Source organism: Dermochelys coriacea, chromosome 15 (assembly GCF_009764565.3).
Source record: "Dermochelys coriacea isolate rDerCor1 chromosome 15, rDerCor1.pri.v4, whole genome shotgun sequence".
Classification (NCBI taxonomy): domain Eukaryota; kingdom Metazoa; phylum Chordata; order Testudines; family Dermochelyidae; genus Dermochelys; species Dermochelys coriacea.
Window position 1 is genome coordinate 27,512,680 of NC_050082.1, and position 16,367 is coordinate 27,529,046.

At 38.1% G+C, this 16,367-nt stretch overlaps 1 protein-coding gene across 1 annotated transcript in view; it reads right to left on the reverse strand.

Annotated features, from left to right (window-relative positions):
• NAA25 (N-alpha-acetyltransferase 25, NatB auxiliary subunit) overlaps positions 1 to 16,367 on the reverse strand; it is a 44,866-nt gene continuing 28,499 nt past the window's right edge. The window contains exons 16-24 of the mRNA XM_038372932.2: positions 12,389 to 12,540; positions 11,519 to 11,644; positions 10,944 to 11,187; positions 10,606 to 10,729; positions 10,157 to 10,222; positions 8,557 to 8,654; positions 7,680 to 7,790; positions 6,428 to 6,574; positions 1 to 3,253 (exon numbers count right to left, since the gene is read on the reverse strand). Of these exons, the coding sequence (XP_038228860.1) occupies positions 3,131 to 3,253; positions 6,428 to 6,574; positions 7,680 to 7,790; positions 8,557 to 8,654; positions 10,157 to 10,222; positions 10,606 to 10,729; positions 10,944 to 11,187; positions 11,519 to 11,644; positions 12,389 to 12,540 (1,191 nt within the window). The 3' untranslated portion in view covers positions 1 to 3,130. The remainder of the gene's footprint in view (positions 3,254 to 6,427; positions 6,575 to 7,679; positions 7,791 to 8,556; positions 8,655 to 10,156; positions 10,223 to 10,605; positions 10,730 to 10,943; positions 11,188 to 11,518; positions 11,645 to 12,388; positions 12,541 to 16,367) is intronic.

Genomic DNA, 16,367 nt, shown 5'->3' on the forward strand with positions numbered 1-16,367 from the left:
TAATTTATAACGAAACTGACTTTTATATAAATTATAAACCCATCCAGTTTAAAGCAGATCGCTTGTGGTTGTGTCACTTAATTCCATAGAAGGCTGAAGCATACATAACTTCCACAGTCATAAATTACAACAAATAATCAGGAAGAGAAAGTTCAGATAAGGCTGCAGATATAACAAAAAAAAAAACCCTTTTATATTAATGAAAGTTAAAATAAATCATGATTTAACATACTGATTGCAAAATATAAATGCAATTTTTGAACAGTTAAAACTGCTAAAAAGATACAAAAACAATGGGCAATACAGGTAGGCATTGTACATTTTTCTTTATGCAGAGAAAGGTAGATGGAGAACTCTTCACCTTTATCCACATCAGACAAATGATTTAAAGCAAAGAAATCAGTTGAGGAGGAAATCTGTAGAAGGATCTTGGCTCATGATCCCAGTAGTATAAAAGCAATAATTTTCAGTCTGTAAACAGTAGTCTTGGTAGCTTTTCTAAACACATGGTTCATTTAACCCCAAAAGGATAACAGCAGCAATGGGTTATACCCTGGATTTCCTATCAAATCCCAGTGAAGGTGTATGTGTTGGAGGGGGAAAAATGCTCTTTACTTTAGTAAGAAATATATATTTAACTGTACACAATTTATAGGGATTGAGAAAAGATTCCCAAAGGCTCAGTAATTAGCCATTTCTGCATACCCATCTAGTTGCCTCTTTTATAGAGAAACCCTGGAGTTTTAAGAGCTGGAATCTGATTTTCATGCTACAGAATTAGTATAGAAACATCTACTGTGTAACAAAAGAATCACAGTTTGACATTAGGCTTAGGGTCAATTGGGTGGCTGCAAGTGGAAGTGGGAAAACAGCTGTACACTGGGAAAAACTGAACATTCCTCCTGAACTGGTATTGAGAAAGGTTTAAATGCTAGTGCAGACTGAACACAAGCATGTTCAATGCCATTTCTGAAAGCGTGACTGATGCTTGGTTCCACCCACTCTCAGAACTCAAGCCAGCTGTCTAAAATTAACACAGCCAGATGTATAACCCACTGGTTTCAATCTTGTTCAAAGGGAACTGATGCTGAAAAACATGTTTAGCAAGTTCTGCTTTCTAGCGTACACAAGGCTTTAAGGCTTGTAGTCTCAACTTACTTCACTAAGATTTTCTACAGTTCTGCTCCGCTGGTAGTAGCAACCATGGTCGGGAGCTCCAGCATATACTACTGCACTGTCTGGTCTTGTTCAGAGCTGACTGCAACGTGGTACTTAAAAGTGTCAGTGTTTGCCTGGAGCCCTGTCGACACTAGTGAGTCCTACTGGTGTTGGCAAGATGTGAATATTTTAGCCAAAAAGCCTAGTGCAGACTTCACCTCAGTGCCACTGTAATTACTGTGCAATCTTAGTGATGGGACTCTTTTCAATTCAAATGATCAACTTCAGTCATGAGTCTTGTTTTAATGTAAATAGCACACTTGTCTTTCCAAAAGTATTTCCATACAAACGTATAAGATAGTTTGCTCAGGAAAGGTGTTTCACTATAAAACAGAGTTAATACATTTTGGTATTGTTTTCCCCCGGCCCAAAGCACTTACCAGACACTGCAACTACATCATATGCACATCCATCACAATTCAAACAACTTGTAGGAAGTCCTCTTTCTCTTTTAGGAAGGGGCAAAGTAAAACTAAATCCAGCAAGAGCAGCAACTTGAAATTTTACACAGGGCTTTTAAAAAAATACTTTTGACAACATTCTAGCATTTCTAACAAAATGTATTCAGAAGAGATGACAACACTAGGATTGTCAGCTCTCTTAAAACTTTAAATATAGATTTCAGATTATACTTGCTTTTCTATAATCAGAAGATAAGAAATCTGTAAAAGTCTCAAGTGTCCCTCACATCCTAGGTGCAACATGTTCATATTTGTGCCTATTCGTTTTATAGTGTGTCTGTATTACTCTTTAAATTAAAATACAGAAATGCAGATTTTATGGTATCAGATGATGCAATTACATTTCTCTACCAGAATGACTAATGTGTCTATACTTGGATAATCATAAAAGATCAGTTACAAAAGGAAACAGTTACAAAACAAATGAGTAATTCTCAGCCTCATACCACACTGGAAGCAAAAATTACTTCTGCCAACTTAGAGCCATAGAAAGTTGATAGGACTCAATTCCATTACAAATTATTTAAGTACTTAGTCTTAAAGTTTCAACCCCCTTTTAAATCATGACGATTTACTGTTTTACATGAAACTGACATGAGATCAGAGTCAATGGTGTCAGACTTCACTGCAGATATTATGTATATGGCCTCTAGCTTTTTGCTGAAACACTGATCAGGCTTGTAATTTTTTGAACCACCTTTCCACTAGAAACAATCTGTATGTAAACTAACACCAGCCACTTCCTCCAACAATTGTTGGGGTTCAATCTTAGAGGAAACTGCATCGGTACTAAGCATGACTTACTCGGACTGTCTTCAGTTAATGATGAGCATCACCGGAAGGCAGTATATGCCTAAATAAAAGATGTGCTTCCAATATAAAGTCCTCTCTCCTTGCTGGACCCACATGATATCAAGTCTTTTTTTCCAGCAGGGCCATGTGGCTTGTCAATAGAATGGACAGCTCCAGAACTAACCTGCTTCAGTGGAGGAGGCCACACAATATGCTCTAAGGTTGAATGTGGGCATCTACAATTTCTGCTTTTCTAAGGCAAGGACCATATAAAACCTATAAACACTGTACGGTGATGAAAATACAACTCCTTTGAGATATATGCTTTATACTGGATTTCTATTGCTGCTTCTAAGGATTATCTCCAGTTGTCTCTGGAGACGAAAAGGGAAGAAAATTTAATTTTCCCTGTTGCAATATGCTTATGAACATGTATAAAAAGTGGTCAAACCCTGATGGAGGGTCCCTGCTTCTGGTTTATGTACAATAATTTAATCAGCTGAATATATCTTTAATATCTAAAAAAAATATTTATGATTAAAGTCCTTCATGCATTTATGAGGAAGTTCTGGATTAAAGTGATGGTATGTTGGATGTTGCTTCTGCCTGGGATTATGGTGTCACTCTGTTGTGAAGTCTTTATGCCTCAGGTGCATTTCTTAAATCTTTAGTTTTTTTATGGTATCAAGTCTCTTTTTCAGCAGTTCCCCAATTTCCTGAACTGAGTGCTGGTAACTGCTCTGGACCTTTCCTTGCACAGTCTTTGTAAACTTTTTTTCTTCCTGCAAACCAATAAAACAGAGTCATTCACCCTGCAGGCTAAAATACATTTTATATTTTAAATTCCTCTGTAAAATTCCCCACAACCTCTCTTGGCAAATATTGAAATGGAGAAAAAAGTCCAGTTTGAAGTCTCAATACATCATAAGAGGGTTGCAGTAATAGTTTGAATTAACTACAAAGATAGGAAAGCTCGTCAATCCAGAATAAAAGCCCCACAAGCAGTAATTTTTTTCAAAATTTAAGTTAATGTTAATTTTACCTATCACAGGATTATTAGCTCATCAAAATTTCTTGACACTTGCAGGAAACATCCTTGTATAATGAATTTAATGCCAACAGATGGCTTCTCTTAACCCCAAGTCAGTTACAAGACAGACATTCTGATCCAGAAATAATTTATTAAAGCAGGAAGCCTCTTAAATACAAAACAAATGGCTGAAATCAAAATTTTCGTAAGACTAAAGCTATGTCTCCAAAATACTCCACTGGTGGTGGCATGTAGGGTATGTGTAGCTAGATGCTGCAGTGAAAAGCAAGCTGTGTCCATGCTGCAGTTGTAGCTCCACATGTCAGGGATAGACTCCAGCACCGGGAAAAGCCTTCAGCAGCTCCACACTGCCGGAGCCTTTCACTGAAGTAAGGGGAAAGGCTCCAGCCATGAAGAGCTGCCTGAGACTCTCTCTACTGCCTCCCCACTGCCGGAGTCTTTGCCTGTGGAGGGGAAAGGCTCCAGCTGCAGGAAGGCAGTGGGATAATACACTGCAAAAAAAATAGCAGTGTAGAAGCGAAGGCCAAGCAGAGAGCCATGTAGGCTCATACATACCCACACCCTTCAGGAGTGTCTTTACTTGCCTAAGCTGTGCCTCACCAGCTACACTGCTATTTACACCCATGCCAGGAGGAACTATGCACGTATGCACCCCATATGCTGCCGAAAGAAGCGTGTAGTGTAGACGTACCATTAGTGTCTACTATTCTAGACACCCTCACAACCCCTATTTTCCAAGTTCTTCAAACATGCATGCGTTAAATGGCGGAGAGCAGTTTTGTCTTCTCAGAGCTTCTTTAATTCCCACCTATGAACAACATTCCTTGACATTATTCCCCAAGGTAAAATATGAGATGGACATTGACTTTCCTATGCCGAGTACAATGATATTTGTGCATATTTAAAGGGTTGATGCTACATCTCAGCTACTGCATCACTAGTTATGTTCCATAAAGAGCAAATTCTTGTCTGATTCAGCGGACAAACTTCAATGACCTTTTCAAAAGCACCAGCAATTGCGTGCATTCACAATTCTCTGCCGTGCATGTGCGCGCGCACACCCCCCCCCTTTAAAACTCTGGCCCCAAGTAATGTTATACAGCTTATACACACTGTTTGACACTCTTCCAGTAAAGTATAAATAACAAATAGCCTAGCAAACATAGTATGCAGCTAGGAAAACCCCATAAAACTCCCAGCCAATGCATTCTTCAGGGTACCATAAAATCAATGCATGTGAAACTTATGTTTTCTTTAGGCCTCTACATTTCTGATTTCCAAATTCCCTCAATGCTTGGCAGAACATAAAGGAAATGTGTAAAATTTGCTGACTGAATGAGTTAGCAGAAAATTTACTTGTGCCACTCCTAGATCATTAAAGAACCAGAAAAACAATAAGGTTTGGAGTGCTAAGGCAATTCTAGAAAACACTTCAAAGAAAATTTAAAGGGATAATACAATTTGAAGTTTAGTCAATTAAGAAAAAAATAAATCTAAGGAGTTTCATTTGCCCCCTACCAGGTTTTGTAAATTTACAGTGACATTTTCGTATTTAAAATATTAAATTTCACATAGCAACAGTAGAGAATAAAGACCAAACAGAAATGGGGGAAATTGTACACAAACTGCAATCAAATGCATAAAGTCAACAATGAAAAATACAATTTATTTTTCTAATCTTTCAGTTACAAGTCAGACCAAAGATGACTAAAGCAGCACTTGAACGCAAACCCAGAAGTGTGATTTTTAAGTGGCATGATGTATCTTTTAAACAAACCCCGTAGTTACACTACAGGGAACCTTGTCCTCTCATTAGTCTGTAAAGCTCCTAGAAGGATGTAAAGTTATGGTGGGATAGACAAGCTGATAAGAGTTTGTCTGAAAGCAACAGCCGCACAGATCTGATTCTGTAACTGTGCTACGCACCTATTTTCCAGAGTCAATGAGAGTTTTGGGGCTACAGACGCTGTCCATTCAGTGTTTTGAGCAGCTTCTCAGTACTGTTCTACAGAGTTGGGTTTTTCTCTTCAGTCCCACTAGAAACATGTTTACATCAATTCATACAATTCTTATAATTAAAAATTGTAACAGCCCCCAGCTATTTTAGGTGAGGAGAGCATAATTTCCCAACAGAGAGTAATTCTCTTGGTCCTTCAGGGCATCTTCTCCCTCATTTAATCAGAGCAGCATTCACTGCTTCAAAAAGATTTCTTCACTGGGAATAATTTTCATACACATCTTAACACATATTGTGCCTGACGTGTTTTGCACCTATAGATTCCTGTCCTTGATGCCCTCTAAACAGCTAAGAGTTAGAAGGGAGAGCCATTTTCTTTCATATGGATTCAGTAATTTCCCTGGCAACTTTTATTAGTCAGAAATAATTGAACCACAAGGATTTTCTGTCACAACTCTGCTGGCCTTTATTATTTGATGTTGTCATGTCATGTCTTTCTATACTGAAATAAGAACATTCATTTTCATGGCAACAAATTAATGTCCCTCACACGGCATTTTGTTGTCCACATACTCAACTCACTTTAAAAAAAAAAAAAAAAAAAAAAGATACATAGGTTTACAATTCTAAGGTTCCAGTAGCATTTTTTAAATTAATTAATTTGTGGAAATAAGCAAGAAATGATCAGTTTAGGGAAAGTTACAATGCTGGACTCCACGTGGTAGGAACTTTATAACTAGAACTCTACCACTCTGGGTCAGTTTCAACCAATTGTGACACTATTCTTTTTAGCTAATAGCAAACAACTGAGTCAATCATATCAGTGGCTATAAAACTTTTTCAATAGGTAACATTCAAAGAAAAAGGTGAAGTTAGCCAAGAGATATTCTCTAGGTTTATTTTTTTGTTTTTAAAATAAATCACATAAAATAAGGTACAGTTTCTTACCTGTGAAAGTAAAGTGTCATCTATGGACAGTTCTTCAAGTTTAAGTGCAGTCAGAATTATTTCGAGCCCTTTGATATGATCTATAACATTGGAAGTTAATGTCTGTAGCTCAGTAACATAATCCAAAAAACTGGTAAATACAGGAGGCTATGGAAACAGTAAGAAGTGATATTAAAACACATTTTTACACCATTTAAATATTTTTGTATATGACACTCAAGTCACTATTTTAAAATAAAATGATTCATTTGTCAAACCCACAAATGTGCTAGTCAAATATAGCTTAAAAAGTAGGGCGGGCTGGCTGGTTGGCAAGCATTTCCATTGTGTGAAAAACTGAGCTCTTAGAATTTGTTTTTATTCTGCTATGTAATGAAACTGACTCTATAAGCCCAGTAGTTAAGGCATGTACCTGGGAGACTCAGGTTTGGGCCTTGAACTTAGGTCTCCCACATCCTTGATGCATGCCCTAACCACCAAGCCACAGAGCCAGTCAGCAGCTCAATCATTCCTGTTGGAGCTGTTCCACTTGGTATAAATAAACAAACAGTCATTTGGCCAGAGAAAGTCTGACTCTATTGCCCAATAGTTAAGGCATGCACCTGGGATGTGGGAAGCCAGGTTCAAATCCTTGCTCAGCCCGATTCCAGCCTGGATCTAAGAAACCTTCTTGATGAAAGTTTCATCGAAATAGATACATTTCCATGACAAGTTTCAGTTTAGACCAACTGGCATTTTCCAACGAAAAAAAATTAATTGAAAAATTCCCAACTAGCACTATTCAAAATGACATTTCATTTAGTAGTTAATGTTTGTAAAAAACAAAACAAAACAAACCCCCCTCTGAAGATGAAAAATGTTATGTAACTTGATAGTATCCTCATTTTAGAAGCCTTTATCTTGAAAAACTTTTTTTTGCGGGAACAGTTTGGAAATCACACCAACCTTGGACTTAAGATGGTTATATAAAAAATAGAAATCATACTAACTCTATCCAACAGGCTAATGCAGACACTCAGCAGTGTTGGTTATGGTATATTCCATAATGTTGCATTTTCCCATTAATTTTCAAAAGCACATAAGCGACGTAGAAGTCCCACTTTCAAAAGTGACTTAGGAGAGCCCCTTAATGGAGGCTAAGCTCTTAGCCACTTTTGAAAGTAGGACTTCAGTGCTTTGAAAATTGCACCCACTCTCTTCAGGGAAGCATCATAAGATTAGAACTCATGTCTCCATTGAGTTAGTTGCCTACCATAACTACACTGGTTTCTTTTTTTTTCTTTTTCTTTTTCTGTAAGCTTGATTTGAAGGGTCGCAGGACACTATCACAGTAACTTGACACCCATAGGGTGATGGACATTGTCTGAAAGGAAGAAAAACAGATGTACAAGTATGGTACAAACAGAATTAATACTACTGGAGCCATTTTTAAGTTCAAAAGTGTGTCCTTTATCAAAGACTTACAATACAGTAACTGGGATATGAAGGGAATGGAGATATGGAGACTTCCATAGTTGTACATAAAAAATTGGGATCTGTGCACTTCATTTATTATGCTAAAGTCCTGAGCACAGTCAATTCTAAAATATTTTACCATTATCTTTATCTGTATCTCATTTCCCAAAAATTACACCAGGCCCCTTCAAGAAACAAAACTTTAGGAATCTCAACATACTCCTGTTTTAATTCCAAGTCTGGAAGTCGGGTTTTATTTTTGCATCATCAATCATCATCATCATCATCAGAGTAGCAGCCGTGTTGGTCTGTATTCGCAAAAATAAAAGGAGTACTTGTGGCACCTTAGAGACTAACAAATTTATTTGAGCATAAGCTTTCGTGAGCTACAATGAAGTGAGCTGTAGCTCACGAAAGCTTATGCTCAAATAAATTTGTTAGTCTCTAAGGTGCCACAAGTACTCCTTTTCTTTTTATCATCATCGTCATCATGATTATTTGTATAAAGCTCAATGTGAAAAGGCAGGGTTCAGGGAGCCATATGGGAAAACTCAGAAGGGAGCAGGATACAGATTTCATCTTGCAATTTGGATGGTTGTAAAAGAGAACAATTAAATTAGAACAGCAGGAATTTCCAAAGCAACCAAGAACTGCAGTAAATGAAAAACGCTCACCTCAACAAAGAAGACTAAGTTTTCTAAAATGTTAGGATGAGTTTTCAAGATGCCATCTCTGACTTCCATCAAGTCACCTTTACATTTATTGAACAAATCTGGAAAAAGGAAGACAATTCTTATGTTCAGAATAAGGATCAACATAGTGCTTACATATTTTTATGTGGTACACATCTTATACGACATGAAGCTACAAAGACCGATTTCAAATTAGTGTATGACAGGATACAGTTAACCAAAGACTACTTCTAGAGTGGATACAGTTTTAAAATAATTTCTGAATGAATCTGTAATGCAAAGCCTTTGTCAAAAACTTGGTATGGGATTTTTTTCTATTGTCTTGTGCATTTGTAATTACGTGCACCTTTCACATCAGTACAGCCAGAAATGGAGTAGGAAGTCAGATAACCCAACATTTACCAGCAAACAGCTTCACCTGCAGGCTTTTAATAATAAACTGGTTTAAATCAAACCCCAGGCAGTCTGCTTACAGGAAGAAAGCTAGCTACAGGTGGAGATGAGGGAGAATATAAGGAAGGTTAAGAACAGTAAAAGGCCAGTTTTACATGACTGTCCTTTTCTGACTGATTAAGAATCTCTTACTGCATTTTCACAACATTCTCACTAACGTCAGTGAGAGAAATCCAGCTCTCTTCCCCTTACTGATATTCTGGTGGCTTGGTGTTTTTCCTTTTATTATGCAGGCAGTTCTCTTTACAGAGAGAAGTTTACCTTTAAGCTTGTTAAGTGCTTTTACTCAGTTAGAGGATTAGTTTAAACCTTGTGTGTGGGATTTTAGTGCTTCTGAAGGGTGCTGGACTGACAGACCCAGGGAACACAGTTCCCTATCATGCACAAATCTGATACAGCAGAGGCAGTACCAACTTCCCAACCGCATCTCACCAGAATGCCTTAACCTTGACCTGAAGGGAAGGTTCATTCACTCCTTGCTCCCTCTGCTAGGGCTGCCAACAAGGTTGCCAGTTAGTGCCATGGTGGTTTGTGTGATATACAGACCTGTATGCTGGGAACTGGACTCAGTTCAAAACCATTTCACATAATACCAGGCAGCAATCATACGTTGGTAACTTTTGGCCATTACAAATTGACAAATTTCATTAAAATCATTTTAGGGCTTTCTTTTCCCCTTTACACAAATGTTAGATTATAACCACACGCACACACAAGTGCCAGAGCATTTGGCTTTGCTGCTGTATAGGGTGTTGGGTAGTAGAACAAAACCATTCTGTGCTTAAAAATGAAATCTAGATCTGTAATGACTGACTTTTTGCTTCAAAATTACCTTAATGTCTGGAATGAGGAAAGAATATTTCTAAACAGCAGATAAATCATTTGGATTATTCTTATATCACCACAAACCAACAAAGTACAAGTCCAGCGTGTGACTGGTATAAAGCCATGGTTCTATTTTTTTTTTTTTTGGGAGTGGGGGATGGCAGTGAAACAATAGGACATAATAGCATTCTCAGCCTCCAGCGATTTAAGGATATTATCAAAGGAGCCTAAGTGAGTCCCAGCATTCATTTTTAAATCACTGTTTGCCTTGGCTATAAATGTTTATTCCAAAACTATTACTTACCTGTTAATTGTTCTAGTAAAGATTTAAAACAATTCCCTATCCTCTCTTGGATTTCTGTTGAATCTTCTGAAAAAAAAAAAAGGTTACAAATAAATATTTTCTAAATAATGGTTTTTCTGCTTCAAAAGAACAAAACAATTTCTTTTAAAAAAACCCACAAAAATATGCACTGTATGGATGCTTCAAGTGTGAATGACTGGTACATTAATATCATTGTAAGAAAATTCAGAAAAACTTAAAATCAAGCACATAATACTAAATAAAGCTGTGATTTTCTTCATAACAAAGTATCATTCAAAATATTTACACATAATTGATCAATTTGTTTCTGACTCATTAATATAATTTATTAACTAAATGCAAAGCCATTTTGAAGCTGTATAGATACCTCCACCCCATGCGACACCCAACACAAATTGGTTTAACCTCCCCACAACCCAAACACTTACCTAAGCCATTGGTATCTAGTTCATAAATATCACTAACAAGATAAAACAAGCTACTCTGGCACTGACAGCTGCCATTACTGAAGAAGCCAGCCATTCGGGTAGGAGGAGGGCCAAGGACAGGATACTAGGCAACAAGCAAAGAAAAAGAGAGATGTTGCAGCTTTTCCTTAAACAGAAAATAGTGTTGTTCTTTGGCACATCTCAGATTTCAAAAGCTACAAACTCAGGATCAGTTAAGTGAGTTTTGCAGCCTGCAGAACATTACAAGATGCACTGAGTTTCTGTGCTTGCATTCATGGTCATTAAAGATTCTGGGATCACTTTTTCTTAGTGGGTACCTGAATTTTCTGCTCAAGAAACCGCTTCCCTGAATCCACTGCCACTTCCAGTTGTTGAAGCAGAGACCGTATCGTATCAATTTTGGATGAGACACCATTCTCAGCAGTCTTTTCAGAGTTCTTTGGGTGAACAGTATGACTAAGAGTTGGGAGTCCGCTTACTAGCCTTAAAGTTAAAGATCGGATTTGCAACCAGATGGTTTCTTCCTCCAATGACAGTTTCCTATGCTCCTCAGAAATGTCCCTAGAGAAAGGCACCACAGGTTTTTAGACAAATATTTTATATTTATAACAGCAGCAAACTTCCATGAATGTCCTTTATCCTACTCTGGTGCAAAGCTTTGGAATCACATGTGGAGAGGTGGGAATGACTGGAAATTCAGGGAATGGTATTAATGTGAATAAGATAGATGAGAGCATTGTTAGACATTGTAAATGGTGCTCTTGTTAAATGTGCCCAGTTAGCCAGCCTAAAAAATATTTAAGTGACACTTGGAATTTATTTGGAAATGATTTTCTCTCTAAAACACATTTCTGAAATACTGACCCCTGCAGTTCTGGGCCTTTGTACTCACCTGTCTTTAGGATCCCAATTAAATAAGACCGTTAGGTCTCTGTTATCATGCAAATCTTTCCACAGAATATCATCTTCCTCTGGACTCAGACTCATGGACTTTATACTTTCTTCTAAACTGGTTGATCTAGCACATAAATATTAGTATCGTTAAACCAAATGTTTAATAGTTGAGGTGAAAGCCCAACCCACTGATATAGTCTATATTCTCTACAGAGCACATAACCGTTAGCTACCATATATAAAAGTCAAACCTATCTACTAGTGTTAAAGAGATAATGCTGGTAGGGACCGCAAACTAGCAACTAACATGGACTAATTGGAGCTTGTACTGAAGGTAATAAATGTTATCGGAGGGATTAGAAGTATTGAATAAAGTTTTTATTATAATAAATGAATCCTTGTTGTACTTCAATAGTACATTCCAGCAGAGCACCTCAAACATTAAACCTCCCAACATCCCTCTGAGGTACCCTAGTAGTATAACACATTTTACAAATGGAGAAACTGAGGGCTTGTCTACACTTATAATGCTACAGCAGCACAAGTATAGTGCAACCCACCTCCCCGAGAAGCGGTAGCTAGATTAATGGAAGAATTCTTCTGTCCACCTAGCCCTGCCTATGCAGGGACTTAGATTGTCTTAACTATGCTGCTCAAGGGTGTGGATTTTTCACACACCTGAGTGATACAGTTAAACCAGCCTAATTTTCTAGTGTAGATCAGGCCTAAGGCTTACAAGGAAAGCAACTCTGATGAATTGTAACAGATAGACAAGAAGCACTCATTCAGGAAAGGCTGTCCTTCCCATGCAGCATCCCTGACTGGTTTACTGTTTGAGTTGCTGTACTTTTGTCTCTGCCATACTTACATATTTGCTTCAAGTAAGAGGTCTAACAACATCCGTTCAGTGCGGACTTGTGCAAAGTGAAGTGAGGCATTCAGCCGGTTCCTAAAAGCAATGAATTCTGGGATCTTCTCAAATGCACCATACTTGTAGGCTTGAATAATATATTCTGAGGTCTAGGAAAGAACACACATCATCACTGTATTAGTTGCCATGATACAGTAAAAACAACTCGAGTCTTAACATGGTTACAGCCAAATCTGAAGGTGTAGAGTTTAGCAAGCACTTATCACCTGGGAGAAATGTGCAGTTCTGCTTGCTCAAGCCTCCCAGACACAGAGAGCAGTGTAAACTTTGCTGCTTTCCTTTAGCAAAAGCAGACTGTACCCTGGGATAGTGTGTCTAGCAAGCTACAAATTTCTTTATTAAATAAATGAGCCAACACTAAGAAACCTCAATTGGTGCCACCCCTAAAACTGAAAGACAACTTTTTTTTTTGAATTGTGGAAGCTTCCTCTTTTCTTGAGATCTTGTTATGCACGCTATAGAAAGTGGGGGCATCTCGAACAAAATACAACCGTTTCATTGAGAAAATCCATTATAATGAAAATAAATCTACCCCAGATTTTCCTGCATCTGATTTGGGCATGTGCCATTGTGTGTTACTTTCACATAGGTTTAAAAAATTACTCATGCTACACTTTTGCTTCTCATTTTTATTAGGTTTTGAATACAGCATCACAGGATAACACCATGCGGCGTGTACACATTACATCTCAATACAATCTAAATCCCAAAGGAAACATCAGAATTCATGTATTAGTTTGCCTCCCCTCTCCAATGAAATGCAACAGTAAAAGCTTTAAACCAAGATTTCGGGACCATCCAAGCGTTCCCCATGACGAGATCTATATGAATAGGGAGCCCAAAACGAGCATTTATTTTGATGTAAATATCAAAATATAAAGACATAGGAAGCAATTCATGCACCAAGACAAGATAGAGTAATTCTGGTAAAGTATCTATCAATGAGAAATTCTGGAAAATCAGAATGAAAACCACAAATGAAAGATTATGGGATGAACTCACACCTGACATACACCAGATCAAGTCACCAGTGTGTGTCTATAATACATTATACAAACTGATTCAATCTGGTCTGAAGAGCTTGAGAGACTAGAACCTTGTACTTAACACAGCCAAATGTCACCGTATGTTTGCCAAAAACAGGGAATGTCCGTTTAGCCAGTTCTCTCCCTGTCTTTTTACCAGGCAATTTGGTTATTTGCATAATATGAAAAATATGCCAATATTCAACAACATACCCTCTGATAAACAGCCTTGCAGAATTCATTTCAGGCTGCGGGATTGCGCCATGGGCGCTAATTCAACTGCATCGACGCGGCTTTTAAATCCCCATGGAACACCTCGGTGCTCTGTTTGCCTGCAGTATCTGGAGAAATTAAAGACGGACGGACACAAGAAAATTAAAGAGATTACTTGTGATTCTGCAGATTTAAAGAAGGACTCTCTTGAAAAGGATGAAGTTGCCTTTTTAGTTTTGGTCAAGTACAGTAATACTGCCTCTTTTTCTCCTGTCTGCCCTTTGTGGTCTCTCTCAGAACAGGAATATTCAAGACTGTTGAATAGTGCACCCTACAGGATTCCTTAATGCTGGTTACCTTGCCAGGGGTTTAATTCCTCTTACCATGGGGCATACATTCAGCAAGGAAGCTGAAAAATGCATTAGTTTAAGATGATCAGTACTGTTCACTAAGAACAACTGCACTTTTATGTGAGATCACTCAATTTAAACCCCAAATGTACTGTTTCAGGCAAAGTCCCATGAACAAAACACTACAGGGCATGTTTAGTGTGTTTTGTATTTGGACAGTATGGTGGAGACATGTTTTGGTGAAATTTCAAGCCTTTTAAACAAGAATCTAAAAAGCAAGGAACAAGCATCAGGCAGTATCTTAACCCAGCTAAAAAGGTAACTTTTAGAGAATAGTCCTCCTTTAACGTTGCAGTTAGATGTTGCTGTGGAACTAGAAGGGGATCCGGGAAGCTGATGTCAGAACTGTTAGTAGGATGAAGAGGCAACCCCCTAACTGAACAGCAGGAGGGAATGAAAACTGCAGGCAGATTTTGAACTAATGACAGTTGAGGCGTGATCTCTGTTAGAAGCCCTATTTTTCCATTGTTGACATGACATCGTCCTATTCAAACAAAACTCTGGAAATGAACCTCTCTCTCTTGCAATTTGCAAAACAGACAGGATTTAAAGATCAATACTACAGGCAAGCTGGTAATGTTCACAGTTGTGTAGTTTCCATTAAACAAACCTAAAACTGGTGACTACTGGAAATTGTTCAGGTCAGACGATAGAGTAAATCAATGCTTGTCTTTCGGAAATCAAGGACACTACTACTCAGGCACCTTTAATGACTTGTCTGAAATGCTGTATCCATGAGAAGAAAAATGACGGGTGTAGGTCTTCAAAACTGTGTCTTCAGACTAATAGTAGGAAGATGGGGATAGTCCAAATGCATCTTTTTCCCACTTTGATTCCAATTCTTTGAGATGAGACAGTAAACCAGTACACTAATCCAGATAAGAAGTATTCCACAAAGTATTCTGAAAACTGAACTGACGCACCAGTTTCTGAATAGCGTGCCTCCTGCCTAGAGTGTCCTAGTACCACATGGAATGCGATTCAATAGATCTTTATGTGGCTATGTCCCCCTGAGCTACTGAAAAGGGTAATACGGTCTTCTCCATCCCAAGCGTTTTTATAATTCATACTAACCAGAACAACCTTATCCTAAATTGGTGCCCAGAGGCAGTAATGCAGCCTGATGTTAGTTCAATCTGAGCTGTTTTCCCAATCAGTATGACTTCTTGCTGCTTTACAGTCTTTAGTGAGCTCAGTCAAGAGAATTATGTCCATTAGGTGTTTTCTCCAAATCTTTATTTTTTCTTCTTGGCATGTTGCTGTCAAACTTATCATCAATGAAAGTCACTTTGTCCTGATTTGCAGTCTCTTCCACTGAATTACTTGGAAACAGATCAAACATGGCTTAACAAAAGCAAATCAGTTCTCAATGAAACAAAAAGAAAAGCCACTACGTTGATAAATCCAAGACTCTGCTATCAAAAAAATAAACGTTTTTATCCATAATTTTGTTTCAGTATAATGAGAGTGCACCCATCACACACAGTCCCAACCATCTTGATAAATAAGTTCAGCAGAGTAAAACAAAAAAACAGGCAAGTAAAGCTAACATATGAGAAAGCTAAGATGTCATCTATCCAGCATGTCTGCTGCACAAGTGGGGTTCTCTGCCCCATTGGCACAAGATCATTTTCATATCAGTTGCAGCCACATTTTGCAAATAAGATCAACACCTTGATTTCCACCCTTAGAAGACAGTTAAAGCATTACAGAAACCTTACACATTGAAAGAACGCTATTGACAGACCAAGGAGATTCATCTATGTAATGACTGCATTGTATGTATCATACACGCATTTCTACACAGTACAGATAACATTTACATTTTTATTTGATGTTAGAAGGACAAAGTGAATTTTAAACCACCCACTGGGAGCCAAGAATTCCTAAATTCTAATCCCAACTCAGACAATGACTAGAAGTGTGGCAATGTCAGTCATTCTGGACCTCAGTTTCCTCACATCAGTAAAATGGGGATAATTCTCTATTACCTACCTCTCAGGGATGTTGTGATCAGTGTTGGTAAAGCATTACCATGTAAGTGCTAGGTATTAAAATTCATTCCGTGGTACAAAAATGTACCTCCTGAATTCATCGTGGGGAGCAACACTGTATATACAATACAATATATACAATGTAACAACTGTTACAGATTAGAAGAGAGCTGGGCAAACTATGGCCCACAGGCCACATCCAACCCGCGGGACCCTCCTGCCTGGCCCTTGAGCTCCTGGCCCGGGAGGCTCGCCCCCGGCTCCTCCCCCGCAG